Raw genomic sequence first — 26,117 nt, 5'->3', positions numbered from 1 at the left:
CAGCCAACCGGAATCTGCGGCCAGCACCAAGCAGGCTCTGATGCCCACAACTGCATCTACCTCAGTCTCTGCAAGGTAATGTTGCCCCTTGGTGTCCAGCATCTAAACTGGTCCTGTGTCATATCTGAATGCTTATGTGGGTCTCACTGACCGTTTTCTCCTGGTCTGTCCCTACTTCAGCAAGGCGGAGGCTAATTCCAGTACCTTCCCAGCAGGACAGAGCACTCCTGGGGGGGCAGGGCAGAACTCTGCCTTCACTCCCACCCACCCTCCAGGCTCTGCCTCTATGGAGTATGGACAGGTAGTTATCCTGGGAGCGCCCCCTACCTGAAGAATACCGTAACTGTCTCGAGTGAGAATTCAGAACTGGCCCCACCCGATCGGTCGTGTTCTTTTTCTGTATTTCCACTGCATGCCTATGCGTATTTATGTGCCAGTGAGTCTGTGGCCTGTTTGCATGGCTGCATCTGAACCATGTCTGTTCAGAAGCCTTCAACTGCTTCTGCGACTGTCTTGCACGTTACTGCAGTATTTTGTTCTGTACTATGCTTTTTCTTTATTTATATATAACAATCAGAAGCAGGTTTGCTGTTTCTGGGGACCCATTTAAAAAGCCACTTTGGGGCCCCTCCACAAGGTGGTGACTTTGTGGCCAGCAAGGGGCCCCCAACACAAATGCATGATTTTATCGCCATAAACAAGTCAACTATGTTTGCTAATAGTGTAGTTTGTATATATGTTGTTTTTTTGGTCATATTTGTGCATGTGTTTGCACATATATAACAATACACTGAGATGTACCATGTATGCACGAGAGTGTTAACTTTCTAGGTATATTCATAAGTTGGTAAACTTTCATGTTAACATTTATCAAAATGTCCATTTTTGGGGGGATTTTTAAGGTAGTTTCAAGTACGTCTAGATCAGATCTTGTTTCCTGAGTGGTGTCCCGGCTGACAGACATGTTTTCTGCGTTGTCAGGTGGCAAGTGGCCTCCAGGTGCAAGCGCTGTGCTCCTGGACGGCCAAGACGGACAACCACCTGAACTTCTCCAAGGATGACATCATCACGGTGCTGGAGCAGCAGGAAAACTGGTGGCTGGGGGAGCTGAATGGGGTGCAGGGCTGAGCCGGAATGAGTAAGTGACACTCTTGGCGGTTCCTCGGGAGGTTCCAGAAGGGTTCTGGTTCTGCTCAGACCAAAGCCTGTCAGCTACCTGGAGACTGGTGGTCATTTACTGAGCCATTTCCTTATTCTAATTCCATATTTCTACGTATTTATTACTGAAGTGGTATTTGATTTGCATTTTTCGGGGCAGGCATCTAGGAGTGATTTTAAATAATCCCTGCCTTTTCTTTGTGACATGTTTGAGAAAATGTGCTAGATTTAGTATGGTAAATTTGGTTTGACTGATTGACTCAACACTTATGAATGCTATTGTGATGTTTTTGTGCTTATATTATTGGTTGAGATAAGCGAGATCAATTTGTAAGGGATTTTTTTCTTTTTCTATTGAAAAATGCGTATGAGCAGAATCGCCGATCCATTTTTTTTCACTTTATTTTGCCAGACCCCTATATTCTTCTGTGGATGAGTTCAATAACCCTGACAATACTCTACAAGAAGGTAAGTTTCTTTTCCAGGGAAGAATTTGAATGAAAAGAAGTTAAATTAAGCTAAGCAGAAGCGCATTTTGCATACATTGTGTCTTTCTTTGATACCCAACATTCCATTTTAGCCAGTCACTACTCTTCACTTTGTTTGGCCATCTGTAATCTAGCATATTGTCATCTTGACTTCTCTTGCGTACCTTTTAATCATCTTGATATTAATGGTATTGCTGCTAGCATGTCAGAAGTAACCTTGAAACAGGGTCTGGTGTGAGAGGCCATTGTCGAAAAGGAGAAAGCCGGATTTTGTCACTGGCTGTTGACCGTTGATTTTCTGTCTAATCAGAAGGCAGGTTTTGTGGCAGTTAAAAATCATTTGGCCATTCTGTCTCTCATCCAATCAGAGTATGTAGCCTTATATACCTATGAAAGCCCAGAGTCAGGAGACCTCACTTTCAACGAAGGAGACACCGTCGTTGTGACGGAAAGAGAAGGGGACTGGTGGAAAGGGTACATCGGAGACAGGAGTGGAGTCTTCCCCTCCAACTACGTAACGCCAAAGGAATCTGAAGTAAATTGTCATGAACGACTTTTCTCAGAGATACTTAAACTGCAGAGTTTATTGTCTATAAATAATAAATCATGACAGGCTAACTTTTGCTACTCTGACCTCTACCAATATGTGTGTCTGTCTACAGACATATAGCACCACTGGAAAGTCAGGTGGAGTCGGCAAAAAGCCAGGTAAGGATGCGGGATCCCACAGTCACCACTCAGTAAAGAGCCAAGAAATTCACTGGCAGCCACCACACACCTTTATCTTTGCCTTTCCGTTGATGCTGGTGCATCTGCAGCTAGGCTGTGTCCTGTATACAGATGAAACACAGCTGTGTTCAATAGTCTTTGCGAGTGCCGACTGTTGCGAAGCTCTATCTACCTTGAACACGTGTGCTTGTTTGCGTTCGCATTCATTTGTGAATGTGTATGACAGAGGTTGCCCAAGTGACGACTGCGTACACGGCCACCGGAGCGGAGCAGCTGAGCCTGGCCCCGGGACAGCTTATCCTCATCCAGGGCAAGAACCCATCTGGGTGGTGGCAAGGGGTTCTGCAGGTCTGTGGACCCGTGTTGTCATGATAGTGACGTTAATCAAATGTGGAGGCCGCCCATAATGAGGTCTAATCCTGGGCTGTTTTTGGGAGGAGGCATTGAAGTTGAGTTGCGGGTCTCTCTCAGGTCAGATGCATTTGTCCTAAATTAGGTTGGCATGTATGTCCTGATGAGGAACCTCTTGTCTTGTATCTGTCCAGGCTAGGGGTAAAAAACGCCAGAACGGATGGTTCCCCGCCTCCCACGTCAAGCTCTTGGGCCCCACCAGTGGGAAGTCCACACCAGCTCCAGTTCCAAGTAAGATCAACAGCATCACATGCCAAGATCTGCGATGATCTCCGTCTGCATCTTCCGTAACAGCCTTTCCTACATGTTGGCTGTTCCTTCAGTTTGCCAGGTCATCACCATGTACGACTACAAGGCGGGCAACGAGGATGAGATGAGCTTCTCCAAAAGTCAACTGATCAATGTGCTGAACAAGGACGATGCTGATTGGTGGAAAGGGGAGCTGAATGGCGTCGTCGGCTTGTTCCCCACCAATTACGTCAAGATGACCACGGAGTCCGATCCCAGTCAACAATGTAAGTTTAATTTTTTTCCCCCCCCAAGTAATATTTGTTTGTCTTGTTGATAGTTGCAAATGTCTTAAGATACAAAGTTTGCAGCCTAGTGTTTCATGCTGTTGGCAATAAATGAGAGAGCGGTAGTTCCAAAATCTAAGGTGGAAAGTGACCTTCGGGTAAAAGTTGACCCACGTTACAGTGCCCACCTGCATTGTATGGGTCTCTCAAAGGGCTGTTCTCCTGCTGACTGCAGCTCTACCAAGGCTACGGTTTGGCTTCCTGCTTGGGTCTGACTTTCTGAACAGAAATGGTTTGTGTCCAAAGATGAATCGAGAGAGTTTGCAGTAGCTGTGTGCTGCAGGGGAAACCTAAACACAGATAAGAAATGATTCATTGGTGACCTCATGGGAGGCCTGGTGATGTGAAGTAGGGCAGTTTGAAAGATACTACCTGGTATTGGCAAATGTCTTCATAAAAAACCATGATGAGAGGGTCGATGAGTTTCCACATCATGGCGTGCATACTCTCTCTTCTGCCATCCGCCTATTAGGACTGGGTTTCTTCTCAGAGTTGTGCTTCAGAGAAGCACTCCTCTCCTTCCATCCATCCGTCCACCCTCCTTACACTCTTCTCCTGCCATCTTTCCCTTCTTTCCCCCCCACCTTTCCCTCCATCTTTCCCTCTATCTGTGTTGTTCTTGTAGGACGGCATCGTTGCCTCTTCCTCCACAGCTTCTCAGAGCTGTTCAGATACCCTTTAGGTGCTCCATATCAGTCAATGCTTCCTCGCTGGATAGGGCCTGCCTTCTCATCAAATTCACTTTCTTTTACTTCTGCTTTAATATTATTATTATTATTATTATTATTATTTAAATTTTTTTCCTCATGTGTTGAAGCAGGTCCCACACACCTACCAGTCCAACAGCAAGTGCCCCCCTCTGTAATTTTTATATTCATGTTTTTAGTCTTTAAAATTGTTCTTGCTTATGATGCAAAGCAATTACAATGCCAGTGATAGATGCTGATGCCATATTTAAAGTATAAAGCATATCATTTAAACAGCTTTTTGGGAGAGCGTGAAGGTATGTAGAGTCATAGTCATTAACTATTTAAAACATATTTTTCTTTCAAAAATGGCTTTTTACCCTAAGTGCAATTGAGTATCCTAACTTTTTTTTGTTTGTTTGTTAAAACGTCTCTCACTGACAGTTATATCTGAATGTTACTGCGCAGATGGAAAATCTGGGATAATCTGTGCAGGCAACGGTGCGTTTACGCTTAGCTTGTAGTTCAGTTATGGGCTACGTACCGTTGGGTAATTGCATAAGTGTGTGTGCGTGTGTTCACAGTATGAATTCACATGTACACAGACACATGCTTTCCATTGGTAGGTTTTTTTTGCCAACCCCATGAGTGCAAACCTAACCCTAACCCTAACCCTAACCCTAACCCTGCTAACCCTAACCCTAACCCTAATCCTCTCCCTCTACGAAATCCCATGGCTTTAGCTATAGTACTGTGCTCAGTGCTGGTCAACCCATTAGGTGACATAGGCAGCCACCTGGGGTGCCATCTTTTGGTGAGGCGCTGCCTTAGCCAGCCAATATCACTTTGTCGCAGACAGGGGGCCCTGGTGGTGTAGCTTGCCTACGGCGACACATGAGCTTCAACGATTACTGGCTGTTTACGTACTTCTTTAAGTACTGTGTTTTGCCTATGGGTATAGTGTGTAGAATATTCGTCATACATACCTAGACTAAGGGGAAACCTTTGTTGCCTTACATGTAGTTGTGTATTTTGAGGGTGTTATTTGTTATAATGTATGGAGTGGAAGGGTATTCAAGCAGGCAGTCATACACTGGTTGCAGCCTTCATCTTTTCCCTATGTGGGGGTCGGTGAGCCATTCGAGGGTCAAAGTTCTGGGTCCTTGCTTCACTGTTTGCTGTTTTTTCCGAACACTCGCGGCGGGCTTTGGTGGACTTTGGTTTGCCCTGTTAGTGCCCCGGTGCAGTGTCTGCCGCTTTCCCGCCTGAGGGGGTTTGGACCAGGATGCTGTGAGTTTTCAGCTGATCTGCCATAATACTGGAAATGTTTTAGAATATATTTTTTTTTGCTTTAAGTGACCTTAGGGAGGTAACGTCAATGTAAATGCCCCCCCCCCCCACCAAGATGGAGTGGTTAATTCAGGTAATTATATGCATAACCTTTAACGAAACAAGGCCTGCTGGTGTTTAACAGTACATGTTTTGCGGTTTCTGGGTTCTAACAAGTTTAAAAACTAGTTATAACTAAGATACATGTCTTTATTTAATAATAATTGATACTTTATTGAGCCCTATGGGGAAATTCTCTTTACGCCACCCCCAGTTTGCTTTCTGTAAGTGACAGCAAGCTGGCCGCAAAGGGTAGCCACCCATAGCAGCATCCAGGGAGCTGGGGGTTAAGGGCCTTGCTGAAGGACCCGCAGATGTACTGAGGCTGGGCGAAAAACGAGGCTTTAGCCCACTGAGCCTCACACTTTGCTTTTTCATGCAACTTAAAATGAAAATCTGCCTTGCAGTTAGATACCATTGATTATTTGGTTATTGATAAAATTCAGATGTTAGATGGGCTAATTCTTTTTTTGGTCACTAAGGTTTAGACTCTGAAGATTATCCTTCTGCATGGTGCCTGCTGACTATTTGGTCCATGCCAGTGTAACTATTAGCCAGAGGTAAATTCATGTGTTGACAATGTCCTTGGAACAAATGCTAAAGAATCGTATTACTCGGTTAAGGATAAAAATGGCAGATTTGGTGGTTTATAAAGTGTGGTCTTTTGCTCTCACATCAGGGTGAAACTCTCTGTGCCTCAGTGTTCAAGAAATCATCACTGCTGCGGCACTTTGTAGTAAAACTACAAGCATTTTGAATGTAACCTGGTTTGCCCAGATTTTACTCTTAGTTGTATTGACTTATTTTATTTTATATGAAAGTGCAGTTTAATGAAAAAAAAATGGATGACTGTGATATTGTGTGCTCAGTCTACAATATGTGTGATTACTTGCAGTAAGGCATAGAAATGTCTGAATAAGGTATTTAACAGCTGAAAAATATCCTCTACTTGGAAAACATTTTGCAAGCAATTAAAGGTTTGCTCTGTTTATGCAAATTTGCAATCTGTTTATGCTGCTGGCAAGAGAGATGCATTTTGAATGAATCCCTTGCATTAATTGTTAAACAGTCTATGCAGTTTGAGGTTTCATTTGGCCCCACTGGGAATTTACCCACAGTGCATTGGCAGTAGTCAAGTCAGTTTGTCTGTGTTAAAGTTCCCAAGCTGTGTTACTTTGAAAATGTGCCTCAAATTATACATATGTACATTTATCGTGAAAATAAAGGATTTGCTTAAAAAGCACCTGCTTTTTTTTGGCAAGTCATTGTCTTACACAAGGATGGTGTGAGGTTTGGTTATTAGCGTCTAATATATATATATATCCAGGACCAGGTTATTCAAGAAGCTAAGCACTAGGATGGTTACAGTCCCAGGCAAAATGGGTTCGAGAGAGGAAACCTGGCTGCGGTTTTTAAGGCTTGGGGATGAGGCTCATGCAAAAAGGCGTATTGAAAGTTACCCAATGGAGTTTCAGCGTCTGCGCGCATCTGAATTTTCAGCAAAAGGTAAGACGGACGGGAGGGTTGTTCTCGCGCAGTGACTTAGCGACAGCTCCGGGTAGCGGCTTCTCAAGCCAGTGGTTTAGCCACATGTTTGGGGCCACGCAAGACAGCTGCTGACCGCGGCTGCCCCCCCCCCCACTCCCACCCCCACCCCCGTCATCCCCGACCCTGCAGGGTGTGCTGACCTGACCAGCCTGGACACCATGAGTCCGCAGGAGAGGAAGCGACAGGGTTACATCCACGAGCTCATTGAGACGGAGGAGCGATACATGGCTGACCTTCAGCTGGTCCTGGAGGTATGATCTGCAGTGGGGCCCCCGTGAGGTCTTTGCACTTCAGTCTGCTTTAAGCATTTGCAGTTTTGAGTTTTTATATTCTTGTCATGGATCTCATGTATAGGGCTTTGAGTGTAGGTTTTTGTGCCAGAACATGTTTAACTTATTTTCCCTAACATTTTGTTATCCCTCTTAACCTTTACTAACCCTTTCCAACTTTGCCCGTCTCTCATTTTTTTTTCTCCAGGTGTTTTACAAGCCCATGTCTGAGTCGGGACGCCTGACAGATGTTGAAATGGCCATGATCTTCGTCAACTGGAAGGACCTGATTATGTCCAACACCAAACTTCACAAGTGTGTCTTTCCACAAGCTTGTTTCTTCTTGGTAGCTGAAATTCTTGGGAATGAAACGTGATCCGATGCTGCCACCTTGCTCTAGGAATACGAACTGCGAGTATCGTGTCCCACAACAGCAAATGTCATAGGCAGAGTGAAGTCCCAGAAATAGAGAAGTGCCAGGAAAAGGAATTATCTATGCAGTCGATGGATAATAACAAAACAGGCTGCACAGTTTTTGCACTTAAAGATCATGGAAACTGGAATGTTTGTTGAGAATGGCACTGGCCAGCATTCTGTTTTTGAAACTCACCTGAACTTTTACGAAGAAATTGCTTGGTACTGGACTTGGCGGCCTTTGCGGTTTTGGTGATTGTGTTTGTGAATGGCAGGGCACTGAGGGTGAGGAAGAAAACGGGTGGCGAGAAGATGCCGGTGCAGATGATTGGGGACATCCTGGCCTCGGAGCTCTCGCACATGCAGGCCTACATCCGCTTCTGCAGCTGCCAGCTTAACGGTGCAGCCCTGCTGCAACAAAAGACTGACAAGGAACCCGAGTTCAAGGACTTCCTCAAGGTGAGGAATGGTGGGCAGCAGCCCTGGAACAAATGGGAGGGGTAGATAGTTCATTGTTAAAGGCTGTTCCAGAGCGATCGGTAAGCGGGAGAATTGCAGCCGTCCAAATGTCCTCAGTGAAAAAGCGGTAGCGGGTTAAATGGATGTTGAACTGTTCTTTATTTTCTTCTGAAATGAATTACAAAGATATCTTGCGGGCCAATACTATGTTCTATGAGACCTCTGGACTCAACTCTTCTAAAGCACCTAGACTGAAATTTAGAGTGGTGCTTTAGATAAGGACGTAGGCTAGGGTTTCTGACTCCTAAGTGTGTGTGTGTCTCTCTCTCAGAAAATCGCTACAGATCACCGGTGTAAAGGTATGCCACTGTCCAGCTTCCTGCTGAAGCCTATGCAGAGAATCACCCGCTATCCACTCATCATAAAGAACGTAAGTCCTGCACATTGTCACCCGTGGTCCCTCCTTCAGTGTGCGATGTGGGAGGCATGACGAATTAGCCTCATCCAATTTGCCTTGGATTTAGCTCAATTTGGGTTGCTGCTACGTATGACTTTGCCCTGCCAAAGATGCAGTTCGTGTCAATTCCTTTGGGGACCAAATGATAATGGTTGTGACCATCATCATGGTCAGCAAATACAAGAAAGAATGTGCTGTTTTGCTGGAGTTAAATACCAATGAAATGCAAAAACTTCAGGCAGAAGAGTGAGTGTTGGGGAAAGCGCCCGGCGTTTCCACCCCAACTCCACATTTACGAGACACACACAGGTTACAGTTTTACTTGCAAGGGTACCCACACTCTCTGCAATGCAAACTACAGCAGAATGTGTTACAAAGGGTGGTTCCCCTTGGCTTCTTTATTTATAGTCAATGGGGGGCGCAAGAGAGGGAAGTGAGATTCTTATCTAAGTAGGCAGCTGTTAACCACCTACTTAGAGTACAATAGCTAAGAGTATGTGGCTAGAAGATAAGAAATAACGTATACATATATATTTACACTCATTGCTGATCATACAGAATTGATTAACAACTGTTTCTTCAACCTAACAGTCCCTCCTGTTTATCATGACAGTATGATCAGAAGCATCAACATTGTAGAAGTTGCAAAAGCACTTTAGGTACAACCTTCATTTAGACCACATTGTCATTATCCTGGAAAACATTTAATTCCGTTTCTTCAGGTCCGAGCCCTGCACGGGTGCTTTCGGCTCGGCCGTCATTATGAATTATATGTCTTCTTCATCGCCATCGCTGGAAACAGGCTCTGTCTCTATAGTTTGGGTAAGGGAGAGAAACATTGTACTGCGTGTCCGAAAAGCAGCATTAAGAGCTTGATTAATAAACATTTTCAAACATGGTATAACAGTAATAAAACAACAGAAAAATAAAATGAAAAACAAAAGAAGAGGTAGGCATGTTTTCATCAGTATTGACCACCATGTTCCTGTAATAAACCAGTCTAACCAGGATGAGGAGGACTGCGGTCGACTGTCCATGGTCATCACTTTTTGTAAGTTTCGGAGGCGGTCTAAGGCAGATGTCATATTGGGTGAGTGCACATTGTCAGGAATGTAAGTGCAGCACGTTTGGTTCAGGAGGACACATACTCCTCCTTGTGCGGCTGTCAGTAGGTCTAATGCCATACGATTCTGGATTACCATCTGTCTGGTTATGTCTAATTGTTCATTTTGTTTTTGGTTAATCAGTATCGAATCATTCATAAATAGACCTAGTCTATAATTTAGAGTTTCTACGCGTAGCATGAGTTTTCCAATTCCTAGCCCAGGGAACAGGGCCAGCATAACTTTACTGCCTGTTCCCCACAATTTATGTTCAGCGGGCACGTCGGTTCCCCACACACTATCATGGGGTTGTATTGATATCGAACGCCTTCTCCTGCTTCTGAAGAAAGTTTTACTTTCCTGTGCTATCAGGAAGGTGTGATCTGAAACAAAAATAAGAGCGCACACTCCAAACCAGTTCGGTGGTAAGACAAAGTATGCACGAGGTCCACACAACCATGCTACTCCGTCCACCCAATATGTTCCATTACTGGGGCGAAGCATCGAAATTGGAGATCCATACATGCTGTCTACATATGTTAGGTTACAGTTCGTGGTGTTTCCTCCTATCCATCGCGTACCATTATCTTGCTTAAAACAAATGGCATGCTGATATGTCAGTGGGTCTCGGTCCATCAAGACAGAAAAAGGAAGTGAGACATTAGTTTTAGCAACAGCGAAGTCTACCCAGAAATCCTGTATACAGGTACCATTTTGAAACCCAACGTCATCTGGGTAGTTTCCTGTAGCCTCCTGATACTTAATTCGGACCACTGTCATTCTATTAGTCCCAGGTATAGTTATGTTCACATCTTCCCCTGCTAGCGAAAATATAAGGGAAAGACGGCTCTGGTATCCTATTCCTGCGAAAGAAGCAGCGCACTTGGCTTGGGATATGTTCATAGCTTTACCATACACCGTAGGTCCTTCACTATGAGTGGGCATTACTGAACAAACATAGCAATTTGTCACATTTTTCGCTGTTACAGTATCATGTACATATCGGTACCAGTAGTTTTGCATAAATGGATGTGAGTGGTCAGCGGGCAACGGGCGTAGATGGAAGTCATCATGGGTCCATCGCCGTAGGTGCTGTAATGGAGCTGGTGAGAGCCAGGACAACCATACAAGTCCTACAACAAGAATGACCCCTAGAGTCACTTTACCACATCCCCACCCTATCAGGGCCATCCTAAATAGAGTGCAGCTCAGTTGTTTTCTTCACCGGGTTGAGACAACAGCACCCTATTGGTTACTGTGCCTTTGTAGCGGACTTCCACTGCTACTCTGTTGCTGAGGCCTCTGATAAGGGCTTGATGGGTTTACAGTGACTTTTGTGTATCCAGGAAGGTCGTTCTGCGATCTTTACTGCTGTTGGTGTTGTGAGGAGGACTTGATAAGGACCGTCCCACCGAGGTGTGCTCCAATCTTTCCGCAACAGGACCTTGACCAGGACCCAATCTCCCGGCTGCAAGTTATCCTGTTGAGTAGAAACAGAATTTACCGGCAGACTACTGGGGCTATGTTTTTGTTGTGATGTTAGTAGTTTACGCATCCAATCAGCCAGCGTATTTTCTCGGTCTGCTTTTTCTATGTCATTCATTTCAGTTGCTAGGGGAAATGGTCTACCATACACTATTTCAAAAGGTGTTAATCCTGCAGGAGTGGGAGTTATTCTCATCCATAATTTTACTAGAGACAAACATTCTGGCCACGGCCTTTTTGTCTCTTCCATTGTCTTTTTTAGCCTTGTTTTAATAGTGCCGTTGGTCCTTTCCACTAAGCCTGCGCTCTGGGGGTGATACGCACAATGATTCTTAAGCGTAAAACCTAATGCTTGTGAGCAAAGGGACATAGTCTGATTTACAAAATGAGTCCCATTGTCTGATCTTATAATATGAGGTATGCCATAGGTAGGGAAATAATGGCTTACCAAACATTTTGCAACGGTCATTGCATCACAATGCTTTACAGGGTATATTTCTACCCACTTAGAAAAGGTGTCTATAATAACTAGACAGTATTTCTTTCCTTGTGACCAAGATAATTCAATAAAATCCATATGTACAACTTGAAACGGATACTCAGCTGTGGGGAACTGGCCACGTTTTGGTCTGATGTTTCCTTGTGCATTGTGTTTACAACAAATTAAGCATGTCCTACAAAATTGTTTTGCATAATCAGAAAAATTTATAGCATAGAAATATTGTTGTATGATATGTACCATCCCTCCTGTTGAGACATGAGTATTTCCATGGCTCACCAAAGCAGCTGTTTTGTATAAATTTTTTGGTAGGATGGGCTTGTCATTCATATAGTAAACTTTCTCTCGTTGTATTGCTCCTCTTTTGATCCAACTTTGTACTTCTATTTTAGGAGCATGAATCTGTGCATCACATAGCACATCGCTATCTATAAAAAGAATGTCTGCCACTGATAAGGTAGGTTGTTTCAGTGCCGCTTCTTTGGCGGTTTTATCTGCAAAACTATTTCCTGCGGTTTCTGCAGAGTCATCAGTCTGGTGTGCTTTGCATTTGCACAGTGCAAAGTGAGTCGGTAAATGCACAACGTCTAATAATCTAAGTAGCAAATTCGTATGAGTAAGAGATGTGCCCTGTGATGTTCTAAAACCTCTATTTTTCCAGACTCTTGCATGGTGATGGACAGCTGCAAACACATATTGACTATCAGTGTAGATAGTAAGTGACTTGTTCTTGAACAGTTCACATGCCCTGATCACAGCATAAAGTTCAGCCGCTTGTGCTGAACAAGTAGAAGGGAGTGCATTGGCTTCTAACACTTCAGTAGATGTAACTACAGCATACCCAACTTTATTTTTTTCCATATCATTTTTTGATGCTGAGCCATCTACATAAACAACTTCTGATCCTGGTATAAAAGTTTGCAGAATATCTGCTCTTGGTTTTGTTTGTTCTTCTATTGTTGCTTTGCAAGAATGTGGCTCCCCATCCTCTGCGGTAGGGAGAAGCGTACTAGGGTTCAATAGGCCACACCGCTGAAGTTCAATGTTACGTTGTGAGAGCAAAAGTGACACTAAGGTAAGATGTCTTGTATGTGTTAAGAATGGAAGCGGTGTCTGCAACAAGATTAGAGACACAGAATGAGGAACTTTAAGTATGAGGGGGTGACAAAGTACCAATTCTGCTGATACCTTTACTGCTTCTGCAGCAGCTGCACAGGCCTGTAAACACTGTGGAAAGCCAGCTGCTACTGCATCTAATCGTTTTGAATAGAATGCTAACGGTCTCTCTTTTGCTCCGAATGGCTGTGTTAATACTGCTTTCATATAACCTTGATTAGCATCTACACATAGGGTGAATGGTTGTTGATAATCTGGTAGAGCAAGGGTCACATTGGTTTGCAACATTCTTTTTAAATTTGTAAAAGCATTTTCTCCGTCCTCAGTCCATTGTATTTTGTCCTTTAGAGTCATCTCCTTCCCGTATATTAAATTTTGCAAAGGTTGAACTAGAAAAGCATAATCTGGTAACCATTCTCTACAATAATTGCATCTGTTGTTTAGTCTGTGGTTTAGGTGCTTCCTGTATAGCTTGTTTCCTTATCTCTAGCAGCGAGCGACCTTTTTGTGAAAGGTTATGCCCTAAATAGACAACTGTCTTTTTGCAGTACTGCAACTTCTGTTTAGTATTGTCCAGTATTGTATAAATGCTGAAGCACAGTTAGGGTAGTTTCTTTGCAATGTTGTTCTGAATCTGCTGCTATTAAGATATCATCCACGTATAGTAATACCTGACTATGTGATGGTATTTCACAGGTACTCATAGAGTATCTAAGGGCCATGGTATATACATGTGGGCTTTCAGAAAATCCCTGAGGGAGTCTAGTATATGTATATTTTTTCCCTTTATAGGTAAATCCAAATAAATGTTGAGAATCAGGGTGCAATGGTACTGAGAAAAATGCATTACTAAGATCCACTACTGAGAAGTAGCTTTTATCAGGAGTCAATGAGTTGAGCAATAAGTGTGGGTTAGGCACGTCTGGTGCTGCATGTTGCACTATGTTATTAACAGGTCTTAAATCCTGCACCATGCGCCATTTCCCTGTATGTCCCTTCTGGACTGGAAAGATAGGAGTGTTGCAAGTGGCTTCAGGAGCCTCTCGCAATATTCCTGATGCTAACATGTCTTGCACTACAGGGGCTATACCTTTCTCTGCTTCAGGTTTTAATGGGTATTGCCGGACGGTGTTCTGATTTCACAGTTACTTTGTAAGGTGGGAATCCCTTTACCAGCCCTACATCAGTGGGGGAGGACGACCACAACCCTTCTGGAAGGCGATCTAGATCTGGACATGATCCCTCCTCCAGGGTTGAAAAAATTTGTCAGGTTGGGTCCTTTAAGTGTGTGGTGGGAGTGGTTTGAACTCTCCATCCCAAAGGAAACCGCCACACATTGTGTTTCTCATCATAGCTCCAACAGGAGCCAGATACGGGTTGGTAGTCATTGTAACTGTGCATAGAATCTCGTAAGAACATCTCTACATCTCTCCACTGCATCTGGGGTGGTTTTGAAAGAGATACGTGTGGTGTTCTCTCTCTAAATACAGCTTGTTGCTTGTTAGATAAAATGACTGAGGCTGCTGAAAACCCAGTGGTGGGGTTAACATACATATATTATACAAGTGTCTTGGAGGGCATGAAACGTTTTGTCATAGACATAATCTGGTCCAAGGGTGTCTTTGTACCACATAGTGACGTGTAAGGCATCGTCAGGCATGAACTGGGCCTGTCTAGGGGACTGCTTTTCTCTAGTTTTCCGCAATAATTCTCGTGTCTGTGCAGTTCCCCCTAGGTCCAGAGACCAGTAATATTGTGGTGTTGTGGTTCCTTGCACAACATAAGCTTCCTCATTTACGATTGCTTTCATGCCAGTGGCTGTGGCAACCACGCTAATGCCCATTTGTACCATAAGGTCTCGACCTAACAAGTTAACAGGACAAGAAGGGCTTATTAACACCTGTGCTTGACATTCAAGTCCAGTTTCCTTATCTTTTACTGCAACTGGGTTTGTTAACTGATGTCTGTCTGTCTGACCTCCTGCCGTTTTTATATTTATGACTGATGAAGAATATGTGACTCCGGGAGGACTGGAGGTTAGGACAGTCCTACATGCTCCAGTGTCACACAGACATTCATATACTTTGCCGTTTATGACTAACTTCCGACTTGGCAAGGTTTCCCACTGCCTTTCTGCTAATAACTGACACACTTGTCATCTATTTCTTTATCTAAAAGGTCTTGTAAAGTGACCTCCGTTTCCTTTCTTAAAATCACCTCTGTTTTGCCTCGGATGGTGTCGGTAACAGGGGCCTCCGAGGGGGGTCATTGATCATTGTTTTCAATGGAGTTTGGGTTATATGGTTGTTTCCCTACTCTACAATTCCTAGCTAAGTGTCCAGGTTTCCTGCATGTCCAGCAAATGTTATCTTGCTGAGACGAATTCCTGTAATTGTTTCTGAAAACACCTCTCCCCCTTCCTCGGCCTCTTGACCTTCCTCTGAATCCTCCCCTCCCCGGAGGATTCATTTGCACTAACGCTACTACATCTGAGGCGCTGAATATTGTGTCTGTCTTTTCCTGTTTCTGCGCTCTCTGCGCGTGTTGGGCATATTCTAGTGCTTGTTGGACTGAACCAGTATTCTGATGTACCCAATGTTTGTCAAGATATTTTCGCAATTCGGGCTTTAGGCCTGCGACAAAAGCTCGTTTTAGCTGTTGTTGGTACACTCCTACTGCCTCTTCATCAAATGGGATCCCTGAGTTTCCTCTAAATACAACTCTCATTCTATCCATAAAATCCTCAGGTTCCTCTCCATCTTTTTGTTTACATTGCGCTATTCTGCCATAATCTGCTCGTCTCATAAACACTATCTCTATCCTTCCATGTAATTGTTGCATACTCTGTTTTCTACGTACATCTCTTAACTTACTTTGTTCCAACCATGCATCAGAAAAAACATATTCTTTTTTTCTGTCTTTACCTTCTTTCTTATTGGTAGTCTGTAACATCTCCAGTTTTAAGTTTAGCTTTTATACAAAAGTCTGTGAGCTTTTATATATATCTGGAGTGTGGAGTTTTCCTTCAAACCCATGTTTTTTCCTCCATCTACTTATTTGTCCTGATCCTGGCTTATATCCTTCCATAAACTTCTCATCTCCCTCTAGTTCCATTTGTTTACTTTGATTCTTCCCCATTGTTACCTTTTAATGGATACACTACAAAAAATAAAAAATCCTAAAAGCAAGTATCTGGCATGAGACCTCAGGAGGACACTAACACGGCCTTCTACTGCTCCCTATTAGAGCAGCGGTGTTAGTTTTCAGGGATGAAACCCGTCCTTGATCCTTCAGTCACCAGTATGTTGTTGCTTTTAGGGTGGATCGTGTAGGTTAATCTAAAACCTATAAAAACACATCCACATACATCAATATATATATTTCCAACAACGCCTACTTTCTCTCCCGGTTAATTTCGGCTAACCTCAACCACATGCATGTCTTGGCCACCTACTTATTTAGGTGCCGTATCTCTCACTTGGCCACCTACTCACTTAGGTGCCGTATCTCTCACCTGTATAGTGTGCTCTCTGATCCGTCACCGAGGTCCTTCAGACATCACCAGACGTCGAGCGCAGTTCTAACCACCGGCCTGATGACGAATTCACATCACAGGTCTTTCTTGCACCCGACTTCGAGTGGCTGTCGACAGACTTCGGTGTCGCTTCTCTCGGCGTACTGGAGACGTCTTCGGGGTTCCTCGGATCCGGCTCGAAGGACCAAATTCTATGTTGGGGAAAGCGCCCGGCGTTTCCACCCCAACTCCACATTTACGAGACACACACAGGTTACAGTTTTACTTGCAAGGGTACCCACACTCTCTGCAATGCAAACTACAGCAGAATGTGTTACAAAGGGTGGTTCCCCTTGGCTTCTTTATTTATAGTCAATGGGGGGCGCAAGAGAGGGAAGTGAGATTCTTATCTAAGTAGGCAGCTGTTAACCACCTACTTAGAGTACAATAGCTAAGAGTATGTGGCTAGAAGATAAGAAATAACGTATACATATATATTTACACTCATTGCTGATCATACAGAAATGATTAACAACTGTTTCTTCAACCTAACAGTGAGTATGGGTATTGTGAAATGTTGGATGTCAACTGTTACAAAACGTGCTGCACCAGTTTATTTATGGATGGATGGATGGATGGATGGATCTGATTAACATCAAACCGCCAGTAACTTCACTCTACCCTGAACTCCACAGTCCTTGTCCAAAGACAGAGTTCATTCTTAGGCAGGTCCCAGACCTATTTCCAAATCTCCTGCTCCCCAGATTCTCGAGAACACTCCAGAGAATCACTTGGACCATGGACACTTGCGGGAGGCTCTGGACAGGGCCGAGGAGCTCTGTCTGCAGGTCAACGAGGGGGTCCGGGAGAAGGAGAACTCCGACAGGTTAGAGTGGATTCAGAGCCATGTCCAGTGTGAAGGCATCACTGAGGTGAGCACATCTAATGCAACTATATCACGAAGCTCTTGTCTATAGCCTGGGTTTTATATAATCTACAATATTCCCTCCTGAAGTTCTTAACAAATGTTTGTTTACATGCACAGCCTCTAACAAAGTCGTCTACAGAGTTAATCCTACTACAAGTTAGGGTCTGGATTTTTGCAGCTTTCCTACAGTTTACTGGACACTTCCAATTGTTCCATTTCCCTACAGAACTTGATATTCAACTCCTTGACCAACTGCCTGGGTCCCCGAAAGCTGCTACACAGCGGCAAGGTCTATAAAACTAAGAGCAACAAGGAGTTATACACCTTCCTCTTCAATGACTTCCTGCTGCTCACCCAAGCAGTGAAGCAGTTCACCTCATCAGGGACGGATAAGCTCTTCAGTCCCAAGTGCAACATGCAGTTCAAGATGTACAAGAACGTGAGACTCTTTTTCATGCTGGGGAGTAATGGAGGGGGCTAGCAATACCAGACAGTTACATTTACGGCACAAAATCATACATTGCGTTTTAAATGAACTTTTCATATCCATACAATTCGGAGTAGAACTTTCTAGAAAGAGGTGCCATTTCCTTAGTTGTATGTTTAGCCCATTTTTACGGGCTTTCTCTACTGTGTGTACTTCCAATTTAATGCGAGTCTATGACCCGATTTTGGTCTTCTATCCAACCAGCCCGTGTTTCTAAATGAAGTTCTGGTGAAGATGCCCTCCGATCCGTCTAGCGATGAGCCAATCTTCCACATCTCCCACATCGACCGTGTTTATACTCTCAGGACAGAGAACATCAATGAGAGGTTAGTGGGGAAGGAAGGGAGTTAGAGAAGAGACTAAGGAGAATTGAACAAGGAAGCTGTGGCTTCAGTCCACAAGGAGGCTCCCTCGGTGTCCTGTTCTGGTAACAAATCAGGTGTTTCTTCTTATTTAATCAATCAGGACTGCCTGGGCGCAGAAAATCAAAGCTGCTTCAGAACATTTCATAGAGACTGAGAAGAAGAAGCGAGAGAAAGCTTACCAAGGTGAACTATTTTATTTGCATTTAATCCTTTTCAGTGTCTTAGCATAACCCTTCAGTCCAGTTTGATTATGTAATGGTTTTATTCATCTGTCTACAAAATTGCTTGTCCTTTTCCTATTTAATTTAGTTATATGTATGTGTGTGTGTGTATATTTATGTATCTGTAATATAAAATCCTCTAAGTCACCAGTATATATTCATTACCCTATTCAGTGTTTCAGAACCCTGACCCCATGTTTTAGTCCATGTTGGACGTTTCACAGCCAGAACCTACAAACCCCATGAGCAAGAATTTGTTTCTTCCAACCAGTTGAGCATAGAGAGTCAGTCAAAGGCTACTCAACTGGTTTGTAAAAACAAAATCTTGGTCTGAGTTTGTAGCTGAGCACTGGTTTTTCCTGAATTTGAGTTTCCCTCTTTTACACAGCCTGTTTTTCCAGTGAACACATCCGTTGCAGTTTAAGAACCTACTACTTTCCCTTTTGGTTGCTGTACAGTCTATTTATGCAGACCTTCATTACTGAACCCTTGATAACCCTATCATAGACTGCAGTGCCCCATTAACTACAGTTTTTTTTTCCAGTTGCTGTATCTTATTTCTGCCAATTCCTTGGGAGTTCCTTGCATCTTAACTTCTTTATTATGAATCTTATTTATTGTTCCTTGGTCTTTCGACTCATGCATCACTTGCTGTATGCATTTCCAGCTCGTTCCCTGAAAACCAGTGGCATTGGCCGCCTGCTGGTCACTATTTTGGAGGCCACAGAGCTCAAGCCCTGCAAGCCCAATGGTGAGGGTCAAAGGTCAAGTCCTATCTCCCGAAACTCCAGCCGCTAACCCCCTAATGCCTTGTACCTCATGTATGGCTTGATGGTTGGGTTTAATGGTTTTTTTTGATGGCCTACACCCTCCAGGAAAGAGTAATCCATATTGCGAGGTGACCATGGGGGCACAGTGTTTCACCTCCCGGACAATAAATGACACAATCAACCCCAAGTGGAACTTCAACTGTCAGTTCTTCATTAAGGACCTGTACCAGGATGTTCTATGTGTCACCATCTTCAAGAGGGACCAGTTCTCTCCCGATGGTTAGTCCTTTCTTCAGATGTTTATTTCTCCTCTTTTTACACGTTGACACTTCCTGAAATTCGTCTTGGGAACAGTTCTGATGTTAAATGTGCTGATGTTAAATTTCCCTTAGAAAAATTTGGGTGTCATATTTGAAGTTTCGTCTTGTTTTTTTTTTTTTTAATTTAACTTTTAATTTATTTTTAATTTATTTATTTATTACACGTCATTTTAAGTTTCTCCATGGGGTATCACTGTGGTTTCATGCTTCAGGGTTCTGGTTCCATATCCTCCCCCTGGTTCTGTGTGTGTGAGTTTGAACATTCTCTTTGTATTTGTACGGGTTACTCCTACAGCCCAAGAACACATACAGATGAACTACGTTCTCTACTTTATGCCCTGGTATATTCTGCAGTCTCACTGCAACCCTTCTACTAGATAATTTCTTTTGTGTTTGACCGTTTATTTCTTTCCCCCCCCTATTGCTTAATTTCTTTCATTGTGCCACAATGGCCTGTGTTCTATTACTAGCGTTTGATGGTGGCCGCTTTCATCATGGCTGCTTGTATCATTGTTAGACTTCCTGGGCCGCACTGAAGTTCCTGTGGCCACCATCAAGAAGGAGCTGGAAAACAAGGGAGCAGCGACAAGGCGCCTGCTGCTGCACGAGGTGCCGACAGGCGAGGTGTGGGTGCGCCTGGACCTGCAGCTGTTCGACCAAAAATCTCTCAAATGAGGCGACGCGGATTGGTGCCATGCCATACGCCCCCCGCCCCGCCCCCGCCTCCACCCCGCTTCCCAAGACAAACGGACAGAGCTGAGGCTTCCTGACGAGATGCTCATTCCGATCCCCGGAACCAGCGGCAAGCATCAGCAGAGCAGGTTCTAGGCTGATGCCACGGGCAGTCCGGCTCCAGCACAGACAGGGTTCTGCCACGTTCACTCGCCAGGTGGCGTCTGTGAGCTGAGAGCTGTATGCCAGTGCTGCTGGAGACCGTCTGGACTCCTGAGTACTTCTGATAATGTGGACGTTTGACACAAATGCAAAATATAGGAAAGCCCTTTTGGGACTGATTATTGTTTACCACTGGATATGGTAATATCTCAGGTTTTTGTTTTTCCTGTCAGTTGTTTATAAAACCAAAAATATATTATGTCAATATCTTATCTTATTTTAATTATACAAATTCGGTACCTGTGAGACAAACCAACTTTACCAAGGAACAAATTTTTTTTTTTTTTTTAAAGAAAAATCTTCCCTCACTGAAAGCAAGATGGATGTATGCAGTGTATGTTGTACTGAATACTAACACAGGACTTTGGTAAAACTAAGTTTATTACAAGAATCACACTACCCTGTAACTGTCAATAGGTCGTTTTTTTGTTTCCCCTAACATTATTTAGTGTCAGCAAACCACAGCACATACAAATGTTTGGAAACATATTGTCACTCCTAGATACATCACATTTTACTACTAAAGACGTTATGTTGCTTCATGTGGATTTAACTAACAGTTCCTTAATTGCTTATGCATTCATTCCACTGTTAAAATATTGTTATATGATTTTAACATTTCCACTCAGAAAATCTTAATTCATAAAGGTATGAATGGAAACTAAAACAGGTAATTCTGAACCTTATATGTAAGACACACATCAGGTCAGGGTCAGGGTGCTGGTTTGTCAGGGTGCTGGTTTGTCAGGCTGGTGGTTTGTCAGGCTGGTGGTTTGTCAGGCTGCTGGTTTGTCAGGCTGCTGGTTTGTCAGGCTGCTGGTTTGTCAGGCTGCTGGTTTGTCAGGCTGCTGGTTTGTCAGGCTGCTGGTTTGTCAGGCTGCTGCTGGTTTGTCAGGCTGCTGCTGGTTTGTCAGGCTGCTGCTGGTTTGTCAGGCTGCTGCTGGTTTGTCAGGCTGCTGCTGGTTTGTCAGGCTGCTGCTGGTTTGTCAGGCTGCTGCTGGTTTGTCAGGCTGCTGCTGGTTTGTCAGGCTGCTGCTGGTTTGTCAGGCTGCTGCTGGTTTGTCAGGCTGCTGCTGGTTTGTCAGGCTGCTGCTGGTTTGTCAGGCTGCTGCTGGTTTGTCAGGCTGCTGCTGGTTTGTCAGGCTGCTGCTGGTTTGTCAGGCTGCTGCTGGTTTGTCAGGCTGCTGCTGGTTTGTCAGGCTGCTGCTGGTTTGTCAGGCTGCTGCTGGTTTGTCAGGCTGCTGCTGGTTTGTCAGGCTGCTGCTGGTTTGTCAGGCTGCTGCTGGTTTGTCAGGCTGCTGCTGGTTTGTCAGGCTGCTGCTGGTTTGTCAGGCTGCTGCTGGTTTGTCAGGCTGCTGCTGGTTTGTCAGGCTGCTGCTGGTTTGTCAGGCTGCTGCTGGTTTGTCAGGCTGCTGCTGGTTTGTCAGGCTGCTGCTGGTTTGTCAGGCTGCTGCTGGTTTGTCAGGCTGCTGCTGGTTTGTCAGGCTGCTGCTGGTTTGTCAGGCTGCTGCTGGTTTGTCAGGCTGCTGCTGGTTTGTCAGGCTGCTGCTGGTTTGTCAGGCTGCTGCTGGTTTGTCAGGCTGCTGCTGGTTTGTCAGGCTGCTGCTGGTTTGTCAGGCTGCTGCTGGTTTGTCAGGCTGCTGCTGGTTTGTCAGGCTGCTGCTGGTTTGTCAGGCTGCTGCTGGTTTGTCAGGCTGCTGCTGGTTTGTCAGGCTGCTGCTGGTTTGTCAGGCTGCTGCTGGTTTGTCAGGCTGCTGCTGGTTTGTCAGGCTGCTGCTGGTTTGTCAGGGTCAGGCTGCTGCTGGTTTGTCAGGGTCAGGCTGCTGCTGGTTTGTCAGGGTCAGGCTGCTGCTGGTTTGTCAGGGTCAGGCTGCTGCTGGTTTGTCAGTGTCAGGCTGCTGCTGGTTTGTCAGTGTCAGGCTGCTGCTGGTTTGTCAGTGTCAGGCTGCTGCTGGTTTGTCAGTGTCGTGCTGCTGCTTTGTCAGTGTCGTGCTGCTGCTTTGTCAGTGTCGTGCTGCTGCTTTGTCAGTGTCGTGCTGCTGCTTTGTCAGTGTCGTGCTGCTGCTTTGTCAGTGTCGTGCTGCTGCTTTGTCAGTGTCGTGCTGCTGCTTTGTCAGTGTCGTGCTGCTGCTTTGTCAGTGTCGTGCTGCTGCTTTGTCAGTGTCGTGCTGCTGCTTTGTCAGTGTCGTGCTGCTGCTTTGTCAGTGTCGTGCTGCTGCTTTGTCAGTGTCGTGCTGCTGCTTTGTCAGTGTCGTGCTGCTGCTTTGTCAGTGTCGTGCTGCTGCTTTGTCAGTGTCGTGCTGCTGCTTTGTCAGTGTCGTGCTGCTGCTTTGTCAGTGTCGTGCTGCTGCTTTGTCAGTGTCGTGCTGCTGCTTTGTCAGTGTCGTGCTGCTGCTTTGTCAGTGTCGTGCTGCTGCTTTGTCAGTGTCGTGCTGCTGCTTTGTCAGGCTGCTGCTGCTTTGTCAGGCTGCTGCTGCTTTGTCAGGCTGCTGCTGCTTTGTCAGGCTGCTGCTGCTTTGTCAGTGTCAGGCTGCTGCTGCTTTGTCAGTGTCAGGCTGCTGCTGCTTTGTCAGTGTCAGGCTGCTGCTGCTTTGTCAGTGTCAGGCTGCTGCTGCTTGTCAGTGTCAGGCTGCTGCTGCTTTGTCAGTGTCAGGCTGCTGCTGCTTTGTCAGTGTCAGGCTGCTGCTGCTGCTTTGTCAGTGTCAGGCTGCTGCTGCTGCTTTGTCAGTGTCAGGCTGCTGCTGCTGCTTTGTCAGTGTCAGGCTGCTGCTGCTGCTTTGTCAGTGTCAGGCTGCTGCTGCTGCTTTGTCAGTGTCAGGCTGCTGCTGCTGCTTTGTCAGTGTCAGGCTGCTGCTGCTGCTTTGTCAGTGTCAGGCTGCTGCTGCTGCTTTGTCAGTGTCAGGCTGCTGCTGCTGCTTTGTCAGTGTCAGGCTGCTGCTGCTGCTTTGTCAGTGTCAGGCTGCTGCTGCTTTGTCAGTGTCAGGCTGCTGCTGCTGCTTTGTCAGTGTCAGGCTGCTGCTGCTGCTTTGTCAGTGTCAGGCTGCTGCTGCTGCTTTGTCAGTGTCAGGCTGCTGCTGCTGCTTTGTCAGTGTCAGGCTGCTGCTGCTGCTTTGTCAGTGTCAGGCTGCTGCTGCTGCTTTGTCAGTGTCAGGCTGCTGCTGCTGCTTTGTCAGTGTCAGGCTGCTGCTGCTGGTTTGTCAGTGTCAGGCTGCTGCTGCTGGTTTGTCAGTGTCAGGCTGCTGCTGCTGGTTTGTCAGTGTCAGGCTGCTGCTGCTGGTTTGTCAGTGTCAGGCTGCTGGTTTGTCAGGCTGCTGCTGGTTTGTCAGGCTGCTGCTGGTTTGTCAGGCTGCTGCTGGTTTGTCAGGCTGCTGCTGGTTTGTCAGGCTGCTGCTGGTTTGTCAGGCTGCTGCTGGTTTGTCAGGCTGCTGCTGGTTTGTCAGGCTGCTGCTGGTTTGTCAGGCTGCTGCTGGTTTGTCAGGCTGCTGCTGGTTTGTCAGGCTGCTGCTGGTTTGTCAGGCTGCTGCTGGTTTGTCAGGCTGCTGCTGGTTTGTCAGGCTGCTGCTGGTTTGTCAGGCTGCTGCTGGTTTGTCAGGCTGCTGCTGGTTTGTCAGTGTCAGGCTGCTGCTGGTTTGTCAGTGTCAGGCTGCTGCTGGTTTGTCAGTGTCAGGCTGCTGCTGCTTTGTCAGTGTCAGGCTGCTGCTGCTTTGTCAGTGTCAGGCTGCTGCTGCTTTGTCAGTGTCAGGCTGCTGCTGCTTTGTCAGTGTCAGGCTGCTGCTGCTTTGTCAGTGTCAGGCTGCTGCTGCTTTGTCAGTGTCAGGCTGCTGCTGCTTTGTCAGTGTCAGGCTGCTGCTGCTTTGTCAGTGTCAGGCTGCTGCTGCTTTGTCAGTGTCAGGCTGCTGCTGCTTTGTCAGTGTCAGGCTGCTGCTGCTTTGTCAGTGTCAGGCTGCTGCTGCTTTGTCAGTGTCAGGCTGCTGCTGCTTTGTCAGTGTCAGGCTGCTGCTGCTTTGTCAGTGTCAGGCTGCTGCTGCTTTGTCAGTGTCAGGCTGCTGCTGCTTTGTCAGTGTCAGGCTGCTGCTGCTTTGTCAGTGTCAGGCTGCTGCTGCTTTGTCAGTGTCAGGCTGCTGCTGCTTTGTCAGTGTCAGGCTGCTGCTGCTTTGTCAGTGTCAGGCTGCTGCTGCTTTGTCAGTGTCAGGCTGCTGCTGCTTTGTCAGTGTCAGGCTGCTGCTGCTTTGTCAGTGTCAGGCTGCTGCTGCTTTGTCAGTGTCAGGCTGCTGCTGCTTTGTCAGTGTCAGGCTGCTGCTGCTTTGTCAGTGTCAGGCTGCTGCTGCTTTGTCAGTGTCAGGCTGCTGCTGCTTTGTCAGTGTCAGGCTGCTGCTGCTTTGTCAGTGTCAGGCTGCTGCTGCTTTGTCAGTGTCAGGCTGCTGCTGCTTTGTCAGGCTGCTGCTGCTTTGTCAGGCTGCTGCTGCTTTGTCAGGCTGCTGCTGCTTTGTCAGGCTGCTGCTGCTTTGTCAGGCTGCTGCTGCTTTGTCAGGCTGCTGCTGCTTTGTCAGGCTGCTGCTGCTTTGTCAGGCTGCTGCTGCTTTGTCAGGCTGCTGCTGCTTTGTCAGGCTGCTGCTGCTTTGTCAGGCTGCTGGTTTGTCAGGGTGCTGGTTTGTCAGTGTCAGGGTGCTGGTTTGTCAGTGTCAGGGTGCTGCTTTGTCAGTGTCAGGGTGCTGCTTTGTCAGTGTCAGGGTGCTGCTTTGTCAGTGTCAGGGTGCTGCTTTGTCAGTGTCAGGGTGCTGCTTTGTCAGTGTCAGGGTGCTGCTTTGTCAGTGTCAGGGTGCTGCTTTGTCAGTGTCAGGGTGCTGCTTTGTCAGTGTCAGGGTGCTGGTTTGTCAGGCTGCTGCTGGTTTGTCAGGCTGCTGGTTTGTCAGTGTCAGGGTGCTGCTTTGTCAGTGTCAGGGTGCTGCTTTGTCAGTGTCAGGGTGCTGCTTTGTCAGGGTCAGGCTGCTGCTGGTTTGTCAGGCTGCTGCTGGTTTGTCAGGCTGCTGCTGGTTTGTCAGGGTCAGGCTGCTGCTGGTTTGTCAGGGTCAGGCTGCTGCTGGTTTGTCAGGGTCAGGCTGCTGCTGCTTTGTCAGTGTCAGGCTGCTGCTGCTTTGTCAGTGTCAGGCTGCTGCTGCTTTGTCAGGGTGCTGCTGGTTTGTCAGGCTGCTGCTGGTTTGTCAGTGTCAGGCTGCTGCTGGTTTGTCAGGGTCAGGCTGCTGCTGGTTTGTCAGTGTCAGGCTGCTGCTGCTTTGTCAGGGTGCTGCTTGTTTGTCAGGGTGCTGCTGGTTTGTCAGGGTGCTGCTGGTTTGTCAGGGTGCTGCTGGTTTGTCAGGGTGCTGCTGGTTTGTCAGGGTGCTGCTGGTTTGTCAGGGTGCTGCTGGTTTGTCAGGGTGCTGCTGGTTTGTCAGGGTGCTGCTGGTTTGTCAGGGTGCTGCTGGTTTGTCAGGCTGCTGCTGGTTTGTCAGGCTGCTGCTTGTTTGTCAGGCTGCTGCTTGTTTGTCAGGCTGCTGCTTGTTTGTCAGGCTGCTGCTTGTTTGTCAGGGTGCTGCTTGTTTGTCAGGCTGCTGCTTGTTTGTCAGGGTGCTGCTGGTTTGTCAGGGTGCTGCTGGTTTGTCAGGGTGCTGCTGGTTTGTCAGGGTGCTGCTGGTTTGTCAGGGTGCTGCTTGTTTGTCAGGCTGCTGCTTGTTTGTCAGGCTGCTGCTTGTTTGTCAGGCTGCTGCTTGTTTGTCAGGCTGCTGCTTGTTTGTCAGGCTGCTGCTTGTTTGTCAGGCTGCTGCTTGTTTGTCAGGCTGCTGCTTGTTTGTCAGG

The 26,117-nt window shown here is 46.2% G+C and overlaps 1 protein-coding gene across 1 annotated transcript; it reads left to right on the top strand.

Moving 5' to 3' along the window:
• Window positions 1-981: 981 nt before the first annotated feature.
• LOC125729000 (intersectin-2-like) lies at window positions 982-20,379 on the top strand (the record flags this gene model as incomplete). Its single annotated transcript, XM_049005551.1, has 17 exons — window positions 982-1,116; window positions 1,957-2,181; window positions 2,309-2,354; window positions 2,602-2,723; window positions 2,921-3,017; window positions 3,110-3,301; window positions 7,114-7,235; window positions 7,462-7,568; window positions 7,943-8,126; window positions 8,458-8,556; window positions 17,065-17,232; window positions 17,455-17,667; window positions 17,920-18,041; window positions 18,181-18,263; window positions 18,969-19,052; window positions 19,177-19,350; window positions 19,909-20,379. Coding segments are annotated over 17 exons (2,331 nt in total), but the record flags the coding sequence as incomplete, so codon positions are not given.
• Window positions 20,380-26,117: the final 5,738 nt, after the last annotated feature.

The sequence above is a fragment of the Brienomyrus brachyistius genome, unplaced genomic scaffold, assembly GCF_023856365.1.
Source record: "Brienomyrus brachyistius isolate T26 unplaced genomic scaffold, BBRACH_0.4 scaffold399, whole genome shotgun sequence".
Lineage (NCBI taxonomy): Eukaryota > Metazoa > Chordata > Actinopteri > Osteoglossiformes > Mormyridae > Brienomyrus > Brienomyrus brachyistius.
Note: the sequence above shows the minus strand (reverse complement) of the source record. Positions and strands in the feature narration are given on the sequence as shown.